Here is an 18172-nt window from a genome sequence, read left to right as displayed (position 1 = left end):
GTGGCTGCATCAGTTTGCATTCCCACCAGCAGTGCAAGAGGCTTCCTTTTTCTCCACATCCTCACCAACACCTGTTGTTTCCTGTGTTGTTGATTTTAGCCATTCTGACAGTTGTGAGGTACTATCTCATTGTAGTTTTTTTTCCCAGCTTTTTTTTTTAACATTTATTTATTATTGAGAGACAGAGAGAGTGTGAGCAGGGGAGAGAGAGAGAGAGAGAGAGAGAGAGAGAGAGAGAGAGGGAGGGAGGGGGAGAGGGAGGGAGGGGCAGGCAGAATCCAAAGCAGGCTCCAGGCTCCAAGCTGTCAGCACAGAGCCCGACACGGTGCTCGAACTCACAAACCATGAGATCATGACCTGAGCTGAAGTCGGACGCTTAACCGACTGAGCCAGCTAGGCGCCCCAATCTCATTGTAGTTTTAATTTGCATTTCCCTGATGATTAGTGATTGGCCACATGTATGTCTTCTTTGGAACAATGTCTGTTTGTGTCTTCTGCCCATTTTTAATTGGCTTACTTGCTTTTTGGATGTTGAGTTTTTTAAGTTCTTCATATATTTTGGATACTAACCCTTATCAGATATGTCATTTGCAAATATCTTCTCCCATTCCGTAGGCTGCCTTTTTGTTTTGTTGATTGTTTCCCCTGCTGTGCAAAAACTTTTAATTTTGTCCCAATAGTTTATTTTTGCTTTTGTTTCCCTTGCCCTAGTGGACCTATCTAGAAAAAAGGTGCCACGGCCAATGTCAGAGAAATTACTGCCTATGCTCGCTTCTAGGATTTTTATGATTTCAGGTCTCATATTTGGGTCTTTAATCCATTTTGAATTTATTTTTGTGTATGGTGTAAAAAAGTGATCCAGTTTCATTCTTTTGCATGTTGCTGTCAAGTTTTCCCAGCACCAGTTGTTGAACAGACTTTTTCCTATTGTATATTCTTTACTGCTTTGTCAAAGGTTAATTGACCATAAATTGTGGGTTTATTTCTGAATTTTCTATTCTGTTCTGTTGACCTATGTGTCTGTTTTTGTGCCAGTACCATACTATCTTGATCATTAAAGCTTTGTAATATAACCTGAATTTCCAAATCGTGATGCCTCCAGCTTTGCTTTTCTTTTTCAAGATTTTGCTTTGGCTATTGGGGGTCTTTTGTAGCTCCATATGTTCTAGTTCTGTGAAAGATGTTGTTGGTATTTGGATAAGGATTATATTAAATGTGTAGATTGCTTTGGGTAGTGTAGACATTTTAACAATATTTGTTCTTCCAGTCCGTGTCTTTCCATTTCTTTGTGTCATCTTCACTTTCTTACATCAGTGTTTGATAGTTCTCAGAGTATAGATCTTTCACCTCTTTGGTTAGGTTTATTCCTAGGTGTCTTATTATTTTTGTTACAGTTATAAATGGGATTGTTTTCATAATTTGTCTTTCTGCTACTTCATTATTGATGTATAGAAATACAACAGATTTCTGTAGATTGATTTTGTATCCTGTGACTTTGCTGAATTTGTTTATTAGTTCTAGCAGTTTTTTTGGTGGAATCTTTTGGGTTTTCTATATAGAGTATCACGTCGTCTGCAAATAGTGAAAGTTTTATTTCTTCTTTACTGATTTCGATGCCTTTTATTTCTTTTTGATGTATGATTGCTGTGGGTAGGACTTCCAGTACTATGTTGAATAACAATATTTTATAGAAAAAATTTGAGGCTCATAGTAGTACTATTCATGATTCATGAAATGCAACAGTATGTCTAAAGGAGTAACAGGTGAGGAGTGAACTTTAGAAATCATGCAAGGAGCCAGAGGACATTTATTATATTTAAATAAACATGTTTTATTTGAACAAAATGCAATTTTATATGCTGTACAAAGTTATTCTGGATCAGAGAAGGGGGTTGTCATATATGAATAAAACACAACTATGTGACTTTGGACCCTACCCTCTCCATATCTCTATGTGTTCTTTGAATGTTAGAAAAGAAGTGAATGACGTTCATGATGAGATCACCCAACCCCCGAAACCCTTTATTATATCTGTGCTAAAGACCCTGCTTCTGAGAAAATGCATACTGAATGTAAATGAAATTGCATGTAAAAATGAAAAAGGAAGGGGTACTCCAATGACCTAAGTTTCTTCCAAATCCTTTTTGCTACATTCTTAGTTCATTTCTGCATCAAGTCGCAGATTATTAACAGCCTCCTAGTTGACTCTATGTCCAATCTTATACCTCTTCAATCAATTTTATACATTTTTTGTAAAAGTGAGCTTTTAAAAACACAATTCTGAACATGTTACCGATCTGCTTAAACATCTTTAATGGTTTCCCACCACCTATAACAGGGCTCAGCAAACTTTTTTCTGTAAATGGACAGAGAGTAAATATTTTAGACTTTGCAGGCTGCCCACAGTCTTTGTTGAATAGGCTTCTTAGCTGTTGTTGTTATTGTTTTTCTTATATCACTTAACAATTTAAAAACCAATCTTAGCTCATGGGCTATGCAAACCTAGAGCTGGATTTGGCCATTTGGGCCATAATTTGTTGACCTGTAGAGTAAATAAAGTGCTAGCTCCTTAATATAGCATAGCAGTCTCTCCATAATCTGGCCTACTGCTTTCTTCGCGAGTTTTCTATATTGCCAAAACACTTCCCACACCTTCTGCTGTGGGAATTAAATTGTTGGCAGTATCTGGAAGTACACCAAGCTGGGTTTTGTACCTCAGTACTTGTTCATGTTGCGTCCATAATTGTCCTCCCTTATCCAACTGGCAAGCTACATCTCTCTCAAGACTCTACTAAAGGTGTCATCTCCTCTATTAAATATTTCCTGATTGTCTATTTAGAACTCGACTTTGTAACCTGTACAAATATGGATCACAGTATCGACAGCACTCCACTGTGCTTATTTACTCCCCAACTCCATTATGAATCTCTCAAAGGCAGCGAATAACTTACCTGGATTTGTATCCCTAACATACAGTAGCCATTTAGTAAATGTTTGTAAAATGAATAGCCCCAGGCATTGTGTTAGCAAGCCATCCAATACCAGTGATAACATAAAGAGAAATGAAGGGAGGACTAGTAGCCCTCTGAATTGTGCATGACCCATACATAGAAGAAAGTTATTACTTTTGTAGTCTCTAGAGAAGCTCCCTCAGCCCCACTCTTACATCTTGTAGATATTTCCCCATACACTCATCAGGGCATGAGGGTGGTTGCACTAATCCTCATGGAAGACTTTTTTTTTTTTTTGAAGTAGTAATACCATCGAACAGTGCCTGTGTTTTTAGAATCCAAATGTGGACTCAAAACCTATCTTCCAATAAACACACTTTAAAAATGTTCCCAGGGCTTTTAGTATTATTAGTGATAGAATGGTGACCTAAATAGGTGTTGGTGAGCTGCCTTTGGAATGTAGCTACTCTGTCTCTGTGGGGAAAACGTGCTCTGAGTTCCAAGCTGATGACTTATGAGTTAACTTTTGAACATAACTCATTCCTAAGTTTGGGGCTGTCTCTACTTAAAATATATCAAGCATAGGTCAGAGGAACTGGAATAGGAGTTAAACAGATTAAAAGTAAAGCCATAAAAGCAAGAGCCAAAGAGAAATATGATATAACTGTGTTTCTAAAACTAGCAAATGGGGTTCTGAGGCTTCTCGTCGTACACTCTGGAGTGGAGAATGTATAAAGGAGATTGACTTGGGAAAATAAACAGTAGGAGTGTTTGGAAACTTTCAGAAAATCACAATAATATCTTAGCAACCTATAAAAAATTTGCTATTCAAAAAATAGCAACTTATTGAATGCTTACTATATGCCAGGAACCATTCTAAAATTTTTGTATAGGTTATCAATTACACACACACACACACACACACACACACACACACACCCCACAATGATCAACCTTCAGAAAGTAAAGAGAAAGGCTAAGGGTAGAAAATAATGTGACCAGATAACCATCTACCTAAGAAAAGAGTGTGGGAAGAAAGAAAATTTTAGAAACAAGACATAACCACCTCCTCAATGTGCTATGACAGAAAAATTCCAGAGTCAAAGTTAAGATGAGAAAAAGAATCAACAAATTACCATAATACAAAGTGAACAATACATGTTAATTGCCAATAATAGAAAGTGCATATGGCATCTTATTAAATGGGGAAGAAAGAAAAATAATCACAATCTTGGACTTGAAGATGCTTGGGTAGAACAGAAATGCTAAAGCTCATGAATGTGTATGAGAAGTGGGAGTAGAAATGACCAGAGGGTCGCTAAGGCACATCATGGAAGAGAAGGCAGAGAAATAGGAGAAGGCAAAAGAATAACAATTTCAGTTTAGACATTTTTGTAAGAGATTTATATGATAGAAATTTAATATTTGTAGAAGCAATGTTCATTGAGAAAAGATTTATTAATATGTATAACATGCAAACTATTTTTTTTTTTGATGCTAATAATTAAACATTTTATTTTTTCTTTACTTAGAATAGGATTATGTAGAAAATAAAACCACCATGACAAATCAGGAGAGGGAAAAGAGACAGAGACAGACAGAAAGACAACAGTAAAAAGAAAAAAAAATCTATGTACTGTTAGCAGCACTTTTTAAAAAAATTTATTTTAGAGAGTGAACACAAGTCGGGGGTGGTGAGAGGGGCAGAGGGAGAAACAGGGGAAGAATCTTAAGTAGGCTCCATGCTCAGCAACAGCCTAACACGGCTTGATCCTACAACCCTGGGATCGTGACATGAACTGAAATCAAGAGTAGGATGTTCAACTGACTGAACCACACAGGTGTGTAATCATTTCACCAACCATATGAAAAGTACTATTCTCTTTATTGCATAAATAAGGGAACTAAGTCTTAGAGATGTTACTAAACTTACCAAAAGTCTCCTAGTTGTAAACTCAGAGCCTAGACTTAAGCCTAAATTCAAAATTCCTATTTTTTTCAACTGTTGAAACATACCTCACCTCTTTACCACCTCTTTTCAATGTCATTAGAAATCCCATTCTAGTAAATTTTGATAATTTGCAATAGTAAGGAAGAAATGGGATTTCTTTTAGTCTAGTTTAACTTATAAACTGTATTATTCAATATTCACTTGTGAAAAGGGAAGTTACTCTAGATATTTCAAGCAGACAGGCATTTAACAGAGCCCATTGCTCATAGTTATTAATTTATTAAAAATTCTGTACAATATTAATATTTTTATAATCTCAGTATAATAATTATTAATATATGCATTTTTTAAATCATGCAAACTATTTTAAAACAAGAAATTATAAGTATAAATTAGAATAATTTATTTAAAAACACTTTTTAAGCGATAAAGTGCTTTATACATACAAAAGATACTTCTTGCTATGAGAAGTTATCACCTAAATGTGGGAATTAAGGGATTATTTGTCCATTAGGTTCAAATTGGGGTAGACACCTATAAAATATACAATGGTTGTATAATCAGTGTGCTATATATGAATTTTATCCTTGTGTGGCAAGTACAAAGATGGTTGGTCACAAAAAACTGGCTCTTTATACCTCAGAAAAGAACCTGTCCCTGATAGACTACTACAGCTGTAGCATCCACCTTTACCTATCTCTTACTATTATTCTCTCTCTGAGCTATTTTGGGCACATTCATGGCTTTAGGTCACAATGTGACTTGACAAAATGTTACCATTTATGGTAAACTTGTTAATGAGTGTGTCTAGTAGGGACCTAGTAGAATGTTCAGTAAGATTTTTATTGTTGTTTGTTTAAACATTTTTTTTTATCTTTATTTATGTTTGAATGAAAGAGAGAGGGAGGGAGAGAGAGACACACACACACACAACGCGAGTGGGGGAGGGGCAGAGAGAGAAGGAGATGCAGAATCCCGAGCAGGCTCCAGGCTCTGAGCTGTCAGCACAGAGCCCAATGCGGGGTTCGAACTCATGGACTGCGAGATCATGACCTGAGCCGAAGTTGGACGCTCAACCAACTGAGCCACCCAGTTGCCCCTGTTTGTTTTAAAAAAAAAAATTGAAATTTTACAGACTGAGTTCTCATTGTTTTTCCTGCACATTGAAGAGATTTAAAGAGAGCCATTAGGATTTTTCATTTCCTTTGGCTAACTTCCTCAGTGTACCTCTTACACCCTTGTTTCTTAGGGTGTAAGTGAGGGGAATTAACATGGGACTAACTGCTCCATAAAATATTGAGAAGTCGCGGTCCCTGAGTTCGAGCCCCGCGTCGGGCTCTGTGCGGACAGCTCAGAGCCTGGAGCCTGTTTCAGATTCTGTGTCTCCCTCTCTCTGACCCTCCCCCGTTCATGCTCTGTCTCTCTCTGTCTCAAAAATAAATAAACGTTAAAAAAATTTTTAAAAAAATATTGAGACGAATTTGTCCTCTTCCTGAGATTTCTTTGAGGTTTCAGGTACATGTAGATGGCTATACCATTAAATATGTTGACCACAGTTAGATAAGGTCCACAGGTGAAGAAAGATTTGAGGCTGGCCTCTACAGAATGGATCCTCAGCACAATAACCACAATGTGGAAGTAGGAAATAAGGATGATAGTGAAAGGCAAGGTCAATATGAACACACTGATAACCAGACCCAGAATCAGACTGACAGGAGTGTCTGAGCAGATGAGCTTCAGCGAGGCCTGGATCTCACAGGTAAAATGGCTGATGGCATTCTGTCCATAATAACAAACAGGAATTGCAATGAATGGTAAGACTGCTACTAAGAATGCACTTGCCCAGGTTCCCAAGGCCAACTGTACGCAAACTTCATTATTCATAATGGTGGTGTAATGCAGGGGATTGGAGATTGCAACAAACCTGTCATAAACCATGACAGCATGGAAGAGACATTCTGTCATCCCTGGAAAGAGGGATGTGGTCATCTGGGCATAACAGCTGGTATAGAAAATAATGGGGAAGTCCCTGAAGCATTGGGCCAAGACATATGGTTCCCAGCTGGTGGAGTAACAGATATCAAGGAAGGATAAATTACTGAGGAAAAAAATACATGGGGATATGAAGTTGAGAATCCCATCACACTACAACAATAAAGTTATTCCCAAACATTGTGACCAGGTAGAAAAACAGCAGTCCCAACAAGGGAGCCTGGGTTTGAGGTTATTGGAAAAATTTAACGAGGATGAATTCAGTCACCTCAGAGGCATTGTCTGTCTTTAGACTGCCCATTTAGTCATCTCAAGTACTGGGAAAGTGAAAATGTAATGTAACCTATATTAGGAAATAAGAGGAATAGCATCTCAGTAGCCTGTTAGAGTTCATGCTCTAGACTTCAGATTAATTGTTATGTGTCATTTGTTTTACTGAGTTAGACTCAGCTGCTCAAGTATCCAATGATGAAAATACAGGTTCTCTTCGTTTTCCTATCTTATGGAACCTTGTGAGGTTAAGTTGTTTGGACTGTGTTAGATCCCCATTAGAGGTACTTACACTTGATCAAGTAAGACCGTCATTAACATTGAGTTAAACAGAATTATTTCTCTCATAAAGGGTCATAGCTAGATGACTGACTTTATTCTTGACCAAAAAAAAGAGGCAAGTATCTACATCTCCCCACCAAAAATGCACATTTATAGACAGCTCTATTTAAGTTGGCTCACTGATTAACAAATAATTTTTAACTTTAAGCTCAATGATATAATTGTGAATGCTTGAAATGCTTATTTGCTTTTCAACTCTTTTTTTTTTTTGCTTCTTACATGTCATATTAAAACCACATATGGATGGTAAATTAGAAAGTGTATATGTAGCTAAAGAAATCACTCAAGTCAATGGAAAAACAACACCAGCCAAAATGACATGAAATAAATGAAGCAACTTGTGGATTTACTAAAACATCACTCTTTGTTCAATTGTTCTGACATATATCTTCAATGACAGAAGCTTACTATGTTCAGATACTACCATCTCCGTATAATACAAACAAGAGCTTAAAGGGTGATGGGAAGATTGTATTAGATAAAAGGATTTTATGAAGACAATCGTTACTGGAAATTTTGAAGAGAGATAAGTCAAATTTTGGAATGCATGTTTCCAGAAGTGTGAAAGAAAGAAAGAAAGAAAGAAAGAAAGAAAGAAAGAAAGAACAAGAAAGAAAGAAAGGAACTGAGAGAGGGAGGGAGGGAGGGAGGAAGGAAGGAAAAGACAGAGCCTTGTCAGTTTTGTGAGATTTCAGTAGGGAGTGAAACAGATGACCCATTGAAATCTATTTTGGCTGTAGGATTTTCTTATTTAGACACAGAATCAAATCTCTCCATATCGTATTGTTGTATTAGTGCTGCATATAATTGGGTAATTCTTCATACCCAAAAAGCAGAATGTCAAAATACAGAAAGAAAGTGAGGGAGTCAGTGGAATCTAAGCCTAAATTGTGGTTCAGCCACTAATAAGCTGCACAATCTTGAGAAAGTCAGTTTCCTTATATATTTAGTGGGAATATCACCTGGTTTCTTGCAGGATTGTTCTAAGAATTAGATAAGATTATGTCTATAGAGAACCTAGCACAGTGCCAGGCACAATTATTAGCTACATGAGATACGTTAGCTCCGTTCCCACTTTCACATCCCATGTAGACCTTTCCTTCTGCTTGAATTTCATCCTTGTAAACATGTGCCAAAATGTCATTTCATCCCACCTTTACTTGCGATATTATCACATTATTAGAAACAATACCATCTGAAGTTTTAGGTTTGAGTAACAACGAAAGAAAGTTTGTGTAAGTCATTAAAATTTGTTCCTGATGGTAGGCGGGAAAAGACACATAAAAAGATGAAAATTACTCACTGACTTAGGGCTGGAGGACAGCAACAGAGAAGTGCACCTCATTCATAACAGAAGCATTTTGCAGTTGGCAACACCCCCACAAATGACTAATCTCCAAGAAGAAATTTGATTCCTTCAACTGCGAGGAAAAGAAGTTTAATACAAGCAGCTGTGGTAATAAATCTTCCTATCAGTTGTGGTTATAAGGCTGGAAAATCTTGAGTTAACTGTGCTGGTGAATCATGCACATTTATTTCTACTTGTTAAATGTATTTTTCTTTTATTTACACAGAGAAGTCTTGTAATGAGGCTACCATGAAAGGTTGGTGTCCAAAAAACAATAAAGAAATTCATTGTCTAGCATACATAATAATAATATAGTTCATGCCAGTTCATGACATGCAATTTTTCTTTGCCTGCACAAATATGAAAATGAAATTTCTTCTTGAAGTGTCCAAAATTCTGTTACTTTGTTCCAAGCCACAGAAAAATAAATTGAGGAGATGTCCTTTCTGAATACATCTAGATATTTTTTTAAAATATTGGTGTTTGCCAAAAATGTATAGTGTACTTACAGACCAAAAATATTTAAGTAGCGTTAAAAGAAGGCACAATTCAAATGCAAGAAGGAACCTTGGAAATTTGGATAATCTTGTGGTGGTTTTAAATTCATGACCTCAGTCTTGAAGAATAGTTTCCACTTTTGGGATTTAGGAGTTTTCCATGTCTAATACAAATAGAGAGAGAAGGCAAAGGAGGAAGAAGTTTCTGCTATATTTAGCTCATTAAAATAATGGTCACTTTCCTCCTAATCTGGTTTATGAGAATTTCAGTGACCATTCCATATAGCAGTGATTTTGGTCACTGAATATAGTGGTGTTGGGGAACCACAGCCAGTCTTCCTCAAAGAGAAACTTCATTCTCTCTGAGCAGTTCATCATTAATTTATTTTCTTTTCTGCTAGCAAGTTAAATGTTCAGGTAGTGCTATGAAGAATTTATATTGAGGAATTTTGGAGAACAAGATGTACAACGTAGGATGATTGCATAACTTTTGCGTTTGCCGGGTTCTGCAAATGATAACGCTATGTTGGTCAATCCAGTTCTCTTTCAAGTATGATTGTGGGATCACAGAGGTTAGGTAAAGTTTTATTTTTATTTAGTTTTTTTTTTAACTCGAAGAATTTAGACCCCATATCATGGAAGTAAGGCTGAGTGTACATTTTGGAGTTTGTAAGCCCCTGGATTTAGTGACCATATCTGAGTTGCCTCTGTTTTCTCTGGCATTTCCTTGCACAGAGGAAAGTCTTGAAAAATGCTGAAATAAAAGCTTTTGATGTCACTTTGACTAAATGGATTCTTCCATTCAGGTATTTTTATATTGCATTTAATGATACTGTTTGGGGCCATCTGGCCCTGAATATCTTTTTTCCCCTGAATTTGTACTTGTCAATTTCTTGGTAAAAAAAAAAAAAATATTGTGTTGACTGACAGGACTGTAGAAAGACGACAGGAGAGGGGACTTTCAGCCAGATAGTCACTTCTTACTGGGCATTTGTGGGTCACTCCTTCCATAGAGGGTTGATGGTAAGGTTCTGCCTATGTGAGATACTCATTCCTCAAGATTCTATTCTAGGGACTTTCTCACCCCCAAATATTAAAAAAAACATATTAAACCTGGATGGAAATCTGCAAAATATGAAGGAGAATAAGATGGAGAACATTTGCAGGAGCATACAAATTGGGAGAAATTGCTGTGCCATCCATGAAATATTTCACAGAGGACATGGTTGATGCTTCCCTAATGAAGATTACAGAACTGGCATTAGAGGCAAGCTACAGTAGGAATGGAAGGCTTCAGCTGTCCAGGCATCTGATAGAAGTCTCATTACTCTGAAAGCAGAGCCTCTGATAAATTTGGGATTTGCCTTAGTGACAATTTCATTTCTCAGAAGGTTAAAGAAGCATTGAGGGGAAATGATGCTATGGACTTAATTATGATGGAATGGACCAGAATCTTGGGAGAAAATAACCATATACTTTAGGAGTCCATAATGGAAAGAAATTCCATGGCCAATGTTTCTAAAAGGGAAGTTGGCTGTGGGGACATAGATACATTTTCTCTGAATCTTTTAATTTCAAATTTCTTAAAGTCTCTGATGATAGTTTGACCAGAGACAGATAATCACAAGAGATTTAAGATGAAAACAGACTTTTTTCATGTTAAGTACACAGCACAGAGCATGCAAGTGGCACAGACGCAGCTCTTCTGGGTGTAGACAATACTTATCGAGCAATCTCATAAGGCCTAATTGACAGCAACTTTCTTGCCTTATAGCCGGAGTCTACTAGACCCAATCCCTATAGCATACTGATCTGTGTGGCCTACTCTGAAAGTTTACTAGGTAACTGAATTTTACTTAGCTTGTGGGTATTTTTCCCTCAGAGCTTTTTGGTGTGTACATGGGAGGATTCAATCGAGGCTTCATGGTCATACAGAATAATTCATTCGTTTATCCATTCAACAAATATTTATTGATTTCTTACTGTGTGTCAGTTCTGTTCTATTTGCTGAGGATGTAGCAATGAACAAAAGAGACAAGAGTTCCCTTCTTATTTAACTTCTATTCTGTGGGGATGAGACAGAAAACAACAAGTAACAAATAAAGTAATTCAGATAGTAATAACTGTTAAGATGAAAGTAAAAGAGGATGATATGAAAGAGCAGTGGAACAAGATTGTTATCATGGATATTTGCTTTTGAGGAAAGTGATGTTTGAGTGGGGACCAAAATGACACAAAGTAACTATGTGAAAATTTAGGGGAAGAGAGAATACGGGAGAGGGAACAGCAAGCGCTAATAAGACTAAGGCAAAAACAAGTATAACTATTTGCTGGATAGGAGGTAAGTGTAGCGAAGCTCAGTGTAGGGTGACCAATCATCCTGGTTTGTCCTGGACTTTCTCAATGTTACCACTGAAAGTCTAATTCATGTCCCATGAAATTCTTCAATTCCTGTGTAAGATTTAGGATTACTGCAGAAACTCATTAGTGATAACAACCTCACAGAATGTATTCTCCAAGTTAACCATGGTCCTTCTATCTCAATTCAGATGATATAGTTTGTTCTAAGACCTTTCAATTACAAACCCAGATCTACTCCTGATTTTTTTTTCCAGTGTCCTCTTGAAGAGTCGTCCTTTGAACCATAAACCCTTCTGAAATCATGGATTGACCAGTGTCCATCATGGAGAAACTACAAACTGTGGCAGCATTCTTATACTAAGTGATCCTAGGATGGCCAGTTATTTTTTTTAGTAGTATGTTTAGCAAGGAAGTAAGGCCCCTAAACCTTGATTTTTCCACAGAAACTACTCTCAAAACAATTATATCACTTCTTGTGACTGACTGCACAACTGGTTTTCTTTTAACCTCAAGGCTCAGCTTTACCATTTGCTAACCAGTTCTTCATCTTGTTCAGTTTGGCCCAGAGTTCCCTTCCACTGAGGTCCTTTTGAATGCTAATTCTGGTATCCAAAACTTCACCTAAGTACTTCTTGCTTTTTTTGTATCACCCAAAAATTGGCACATTTGCCCTCTGGATTTTTACCAAAGTCATTTGATAAAAGTGTTGAACACAACAGGGTCCTTGGCATGTCACTGGAGACATCCTTGCAACATAGCATTAATCCCTTAATCAATATGTTAGGAGAAATTTGAGTAGAAATTAAATCTTAAAATTTCAACCCTACTACGTTACCCATGATTTGGGATATCACATGTAATAATGAGGCCAAAATATTGCTTGAAGATAAAGTTTCTCTCACTTGCTCTTACAGATTACTGGCAATAAAAATGATAATACTGGAAATGTGGCTAGAATAGGTGAACAACACTAGGTACACCTAGAAGGGAGAGAAAGAGCCCTCGATGCTGGTTCACAGAGCTTACCCTTTGGGAAAGACCAGAAGAGGAGGGGGCTTGAGGAGAAATGAAGAGTTAAATGTCTTAGCTTGTTATTAAAGGTTTTTGTACTAAGCATAAGAGACTGTTAAAAACTGAGAACAAACTGAGGGTTGATGGGGGGTGGGAGGGAGGGCAGGGTGGGTGATGGGTATTGAGGAGGGCACCTTTTGGGATGAGCACTGGGTGTTGTATGGAAACCAATTTGACAGTAAATTTCATATATTAAAAAAATAAAAAAAAAGGTTTTTGTACTAATGCTACAGCCATAGAAAATATATAAACAAATGGGTGTTATTGTCTTCCAATAAAACTACAATTAAAAAGAACGTGTAGTGGGCCAAGTTTGATGGCTGGGCTGTAATTTGCCAGCTTCAATTTTAGATGATTCAGAATCACCTTTATAGAAATATCCTCGTCCATGTATATTTTAATCCGAGCGCACAGTTTCCCCCCACCACCCTTGTCTCCTCTGTTAAGTTCTTCCATTTCTGAGCTTCAGAAATAGGTTGGGGTCTCCTTAACTGCTGTTTTGTCCTGATTTCCTTTCAGGTTTACTTCTTCCAACCTTTCTCTTTTATGATCTGAAACAGGGACTGGTTACCTTTTTTTTTGTAATCAGTCATGTAAAGGATATTTTAGATTTTGTGGGCCGTAGGTCTCTGTTGCAACTGGACTGCTTTTGACCCACATGCTATAGTTTGCCAATTGCTGATGTAGATGGGATGCTAATTATTCTTGAAATCATGTCCTCTAGCCTGCACACCACCTTGCATTTGCTTTTTGCATTATACTGATTGGGAACTACCCAGCCCAATGTTATTCCATTGTTATTCCTGTACCCAGCACAGGTCACTGCAAACAGTGGTTCCTTATGCATACACAGGTCTTGTGTCCTGCTTCTAACAGCACTCCTCCGTGATACCCTGTGTCCTCTGAATCCCTCCAAGAACTGAGGCCTAGAAACAGCCTGTTGATCTGACACTCCCCAATCTCAGAGTTCTCTAGAAGGCTGCTTTTAAGCCTGCTGGTTTTCATATGCCCTGCCCCTGGAGTGACATTTCTGCCAATTTAATTATGAGGTGATGGCAATTAGCAGGAATTAGCACCCATCATGTAAAAGTTCAGGTCCTTTCAGTGAATCCAACTCATACCCGGACACATTGACAACCATTTGCCAAAACAGTCTAATCTCCTCTTGCAGCAGAGGTGATGAGACTCCCTGGGTGACCAAAGGCACTGCCGGCAACAGGCACTTGGTAAGAGCCATGACTGAGAGGAGAAACTCAGGAGTAGGACGAGGGATCCCTGCAAGATGATCAGTCCAAATGACTGCTTTGTCTAAAAGGAGGAAACCAAGTAGGCATATTCATTGTTCATGTCCCGCTTGAATTTAGATTGACAGCTACATTTTTTAAAATGCACAGAATTCTTATTTCACCCAAAGTTTAGATTAATTAAAACATGAAATTCTACAGGAATAGACAGAAAAAGACAAATACTTTATGATCTCACTTATATGTGGAACCTAAAAAAAATTAAACTCATAGAACCAGAAAGTAGAACCATGGTTACTAGGAGGTGGTGGGTGGGGGAAATGGGGATATGTTGGTCAAAGGGTACAAATTTCCACTCATAAGGTGAATATGTTCTGGGGACCTAATGTACAGTGTGGTGATTATGGTTAATAATACTATGTATATATTTGAAAGTTGATAATAGAGTAAGATCTTAAATGTTCCCACTGCAAAAAAGAAATGGTAATTAGGTGACACGAGGGAGATGTTAGCTAATGCTATAGTGGTAATCATTTTTCAGTATATAAGTGTATAAAATCATCAAATTGCAGACCATAAATTTAGACCATGTGGTAGGTCAGTAATATCTCAATAGAGCTTGGAAATTATAAATAAATCCACATCTTCCTCAAATCTTAATTCAAAGAACAACTTAGTCTAAAAGTGCTGAGGCCAAATTTCTTGTCCTGGTTTTGCTAGAACATGCTGAACTTTAGGTTCCTCTTCTATAAAGCAAATGGATCTCACTATGGACAATTTTTGTTCCTAATCAACATTTTCTCCAATCAGTAGAGAAAACATGGAAGCCATAGAAAACCATAGGTAACTGAACAAAACCACAGAGAATTCCACTGTTTAGTTGTGACCATTAACAGAATTTGGGCTCTTTCCCTGTTCCTATGCTATTTTCATAGTCATGATGTCAGCTATATAAAATGTGAACTGCTTTCCCACTCAAGCATTTTCCCGTGGCACTACACAATTGTTCAGGACTCTTCTAGCTCTATGATTTCAGGTATGTTTAGTTTCTTATGGTCAATATAAAGTCCATAGAAAATCATGGTGAATATTTGATTTTTTTCCAATAAGCAAGTTAACATAAAGCTTTTCATGGAAACTAAATGGAATAACTGTAATAATAAATTATTGGTAAACTTATAAGGAATTATTAAAATCCTTTATTTATACTTGTTGGCCCTCAATTCGACTGTAGCCTAATGAGCAGTCCAGCATGGTAATTTAAAGAACAGATTATACCATTCCTTTCTCCTCCAGGAGAAGCAAGTGATCCATAAGACTAGAAGTTAGCTGTTATGAAAATTACTGGAGATGAATATAATGTTTAGAAAACATTAACTCTGAGTTAAGAAGTTTAGAGGCTAATTTTAGCACCTGTCAAAATAATGAAACAATATTGCTATGTAAGATAGCACCATGGCTGACTTTGGGAATGAATTATGGCAGGCTTTATGTGACAATAAAACAGTACTGAGAAACCAATAAAGCAACATTGGAAATTTGGAGTTTGGCCAAATATTGAACAACATCTCCTACATACGAGGCATTGGCTCTGGGCAACGAAAGTACTGTTATTGCTTGTAGAAACTCACAGTTGAGTGATGAGATGAGGGGTAATATTTTGACACAGCTGTCTTTAAGGTGAGGTGCAGAGTAGTAAGTGTCCTGGCAGACAGGTACTTGAGGGGTTATAGGAGTTTCTTTCTTCTGTTGACATGAAAGAATCCTTGGGCTGAATGAACAGTATCACATATGAACACATATGCTTTCCTTTCATTTAGCAGAGCCCTGAAGTTAATTCCAAATGTAACTCAAAAGCAGCAGCAACTTTACTAAATGGGGAGAGGAACACTCCCAAAGTCCAATTATTAGAAAAGGTCAGGGACGAGGTGGAATCACACCTGCCAGGGAACACAGTATCAAAGGTTTCAAAGTTGCAAAGGGAAACCATTTCGAAGCCTCCAGGATTAGGTCCCAGAGAGGCAATTAGAAGGCCATTCACATGAAAGAGTTCAGAAGTATTTACAGGAACATGCCCAAGAGAAGGAGTTTATTTCCAGACTACTAACACTAAAGTTGCTTTCCTCCTTAATTAAGTCTCTAGAACTTTGGAAACAAAATATTTCATTACCTTCCTGGCATGGCCTTAAATGGCATGGGAATCCAACATTTTCACCTCAGTGCTACCAAGTGCCGGGATAATAGGCCAAGCAAATCTGCAGCAGTCACCTGGGTGATTCTAAATATCTGGATGGTTGACAAAAAGTTTAATCTGATGTCAACATCATTACCTCAAGGTAACATAGTCTGACTCCTCAGGTAGAACTCTGGTTCCCTTTTCTTATGCCCACACTTACCCTTCGGTGTTTTACCTATCTGTTTGCTTCTGTATCTCCCCCACGGGGCCTAATTTTAGGAAGGAAGACACTGTGTCCTTGCTCCCAGTTGTTTCCACAGTGCCTAGCACAGTGTTTGGAGCATTACTACACACTCAGTAAATATTAGTCAGATGAAAACACTAGGACGACGCGTGGTGGGCCATCACTAAGTGGATACGGTAACACTAAGGTAAGGCAGTGGAGACAGAGCTCTGCCAAGGGTCAGCCGATTCCTTGGAGATTTGCCTACGTAGGTGGCACCATAGCTAGAGCTGCCCCCCTGTGTAAGGACTCTTTCTGTATTTCAGTTGACGATGATCAGGAACGATGGGGCTGGGGAAGCCAGCTGGATTGATAATTCTGATACAATTTTCAGACCCGAACGAGGACCTTGGAGCCCATGTGGTGCCACTCCCACATTTTAAACATGGAGAAACTGGGGCACAGAAGGCAACAGCTGCTGTCCCTGAGGCACTAGCTAGCAGAGGACCCTTTCACACCCATGCCTCCAGACATGGTCAGTGCTCTTCCCTCTGCAATCAGCTGCCTCTCCTAAGGCCTGAAGGTCAACAGCCAGCGTTTCAAGGGCAGCTCCACAAAGGACATGACCACGCGGGCTCTGGGAGATATCTTCCCCTTTCCCCACCTCAGTTTCCCCACTGGGAAAATCAGCCTTATAACGTGTGACTCCCGGGGCCATGGTGAGCTAGCCTTAGAGGAAACAGTGCTTGGAATGTTCCTAGCGGAGTGCCTGTTACATAGCTGATTCCCAGCTCCTGACTCCCTTCTCCTCTACCCGGGCACATGAGGCCTTTCAGGACATGCAGAGATGAAGAGTGTCTTTCGTGGTTGGGAAGGGTCAGCTGTGTAGAGGGTCTCGGCTGCTCAGACCCGTCTCATCCTTCAGGAGACAAATTTGGAGCTCAATCCTGCATCAATGTGCTCATACTCAGAGACTCTCCTCCCTGCTCACTCCTGACAACCCCCAAGGAAACAGAGCTTCTAAACACAGACTTTCCAATTTTCCTAGTAAAATGAATGAAAGAACCTTTTGGGGAATAAAGTGATTTCTTTTTAGCTCCACTTGTTTACTTTTCCATAAGCTCCCAAGATGGCTTACATGTTAGCTGTTAATCACACCATCTGTTCAAACAGTACTTCAGTAAATGATTCAATTCATACTTTTCTTCTAAAAGAATCTTTTTAAAGACAGTGTTTATATCTCTGTTATCCTTCATTTGGCAACATAGTATGAGCTATTTTAACTTTGCTATCGTTGTAAATACACATTGAATTCCCTATTTCTTAACGGTGCAGAAAACAAGACAACTCGTCTGCATTGGTTCCATTTGACTCTCAGCTTGGCGGGGAAAGGGTGCTATTTATTAGAGATTCTGTATTTTAAATTTTTTAAAATTTATTTATTTTGAGAGAGAATGAGCAAGCATGAGTGGGGGGGGGGAGAGAGAGAGAGAGACAGAGAGAGAGAAAGAGAGAGAGAGAACCCCACGCAGCAGCCATGCTGTCAGTGCAAAGCCTGACGAGGGGCTTGATCTCACGAACCCACGAGATCATGACCTGAGCTGAAACCAAGAGTCGGACGCTTAACCAACTGAGCCGCCCAGACACCCCAGAGGTTCTGTATTTTTTAAAAAGAAAAAGACAAGAATTTCCAGTTAGTATTTTCTCTGATATCTTGAGTTTAGTGACAATGACTAGTTTCTAGCC

At 38.3% G+C, this 18172-nt stretch overlaps 1 protein-coding gene across 1 annotated transcript; it reads right to left on the bottom strand.

Moving 5' to 3' along the window:
* Positions 1 to 3629: 3629 nt before the first annotated feature.
* Positions 3630 to 16017, bottom strand: LOC125931400 (olfactory receptor 13H1-like). The gene is made up of 5 exons (XM_049643296.1): positions 15900 to 16017; positions 13905 to 14091; positions 13633 to 13813; positions 6380 to 7047; positions 3630 to 3666 (listed from the first exon to the last, which is right to left on the bottom strand). The coding sequence occupies exons 1-5, from the start codon at positions 16015 to 16017 to the stop codon at positions 3630 to 3632; spliced, it is 1191 nt and encodes a 396-aa protein (XP_049499253.1).
* Positions 16018 to 18172: the final 2155 nt, after the last annotated feature.

Source organism: Panthera uncia, chromosome X, assembly GCF_023721935.1.
Source record: "Panthera uncia isolate 11264 chromosome X, Puncia_PCG_1.0, whole genome shotgun sequence".
NCBI classification, from domain to species: domain Eukaryota; kingdom Metazoa; phylum Chordata; class Mammalia; order Carnivora; family Felidae; genus Panthera; species Panthera uncia.
This window is presented reverse-complemented; position numbering and strand designations above follow the sequence as displayed.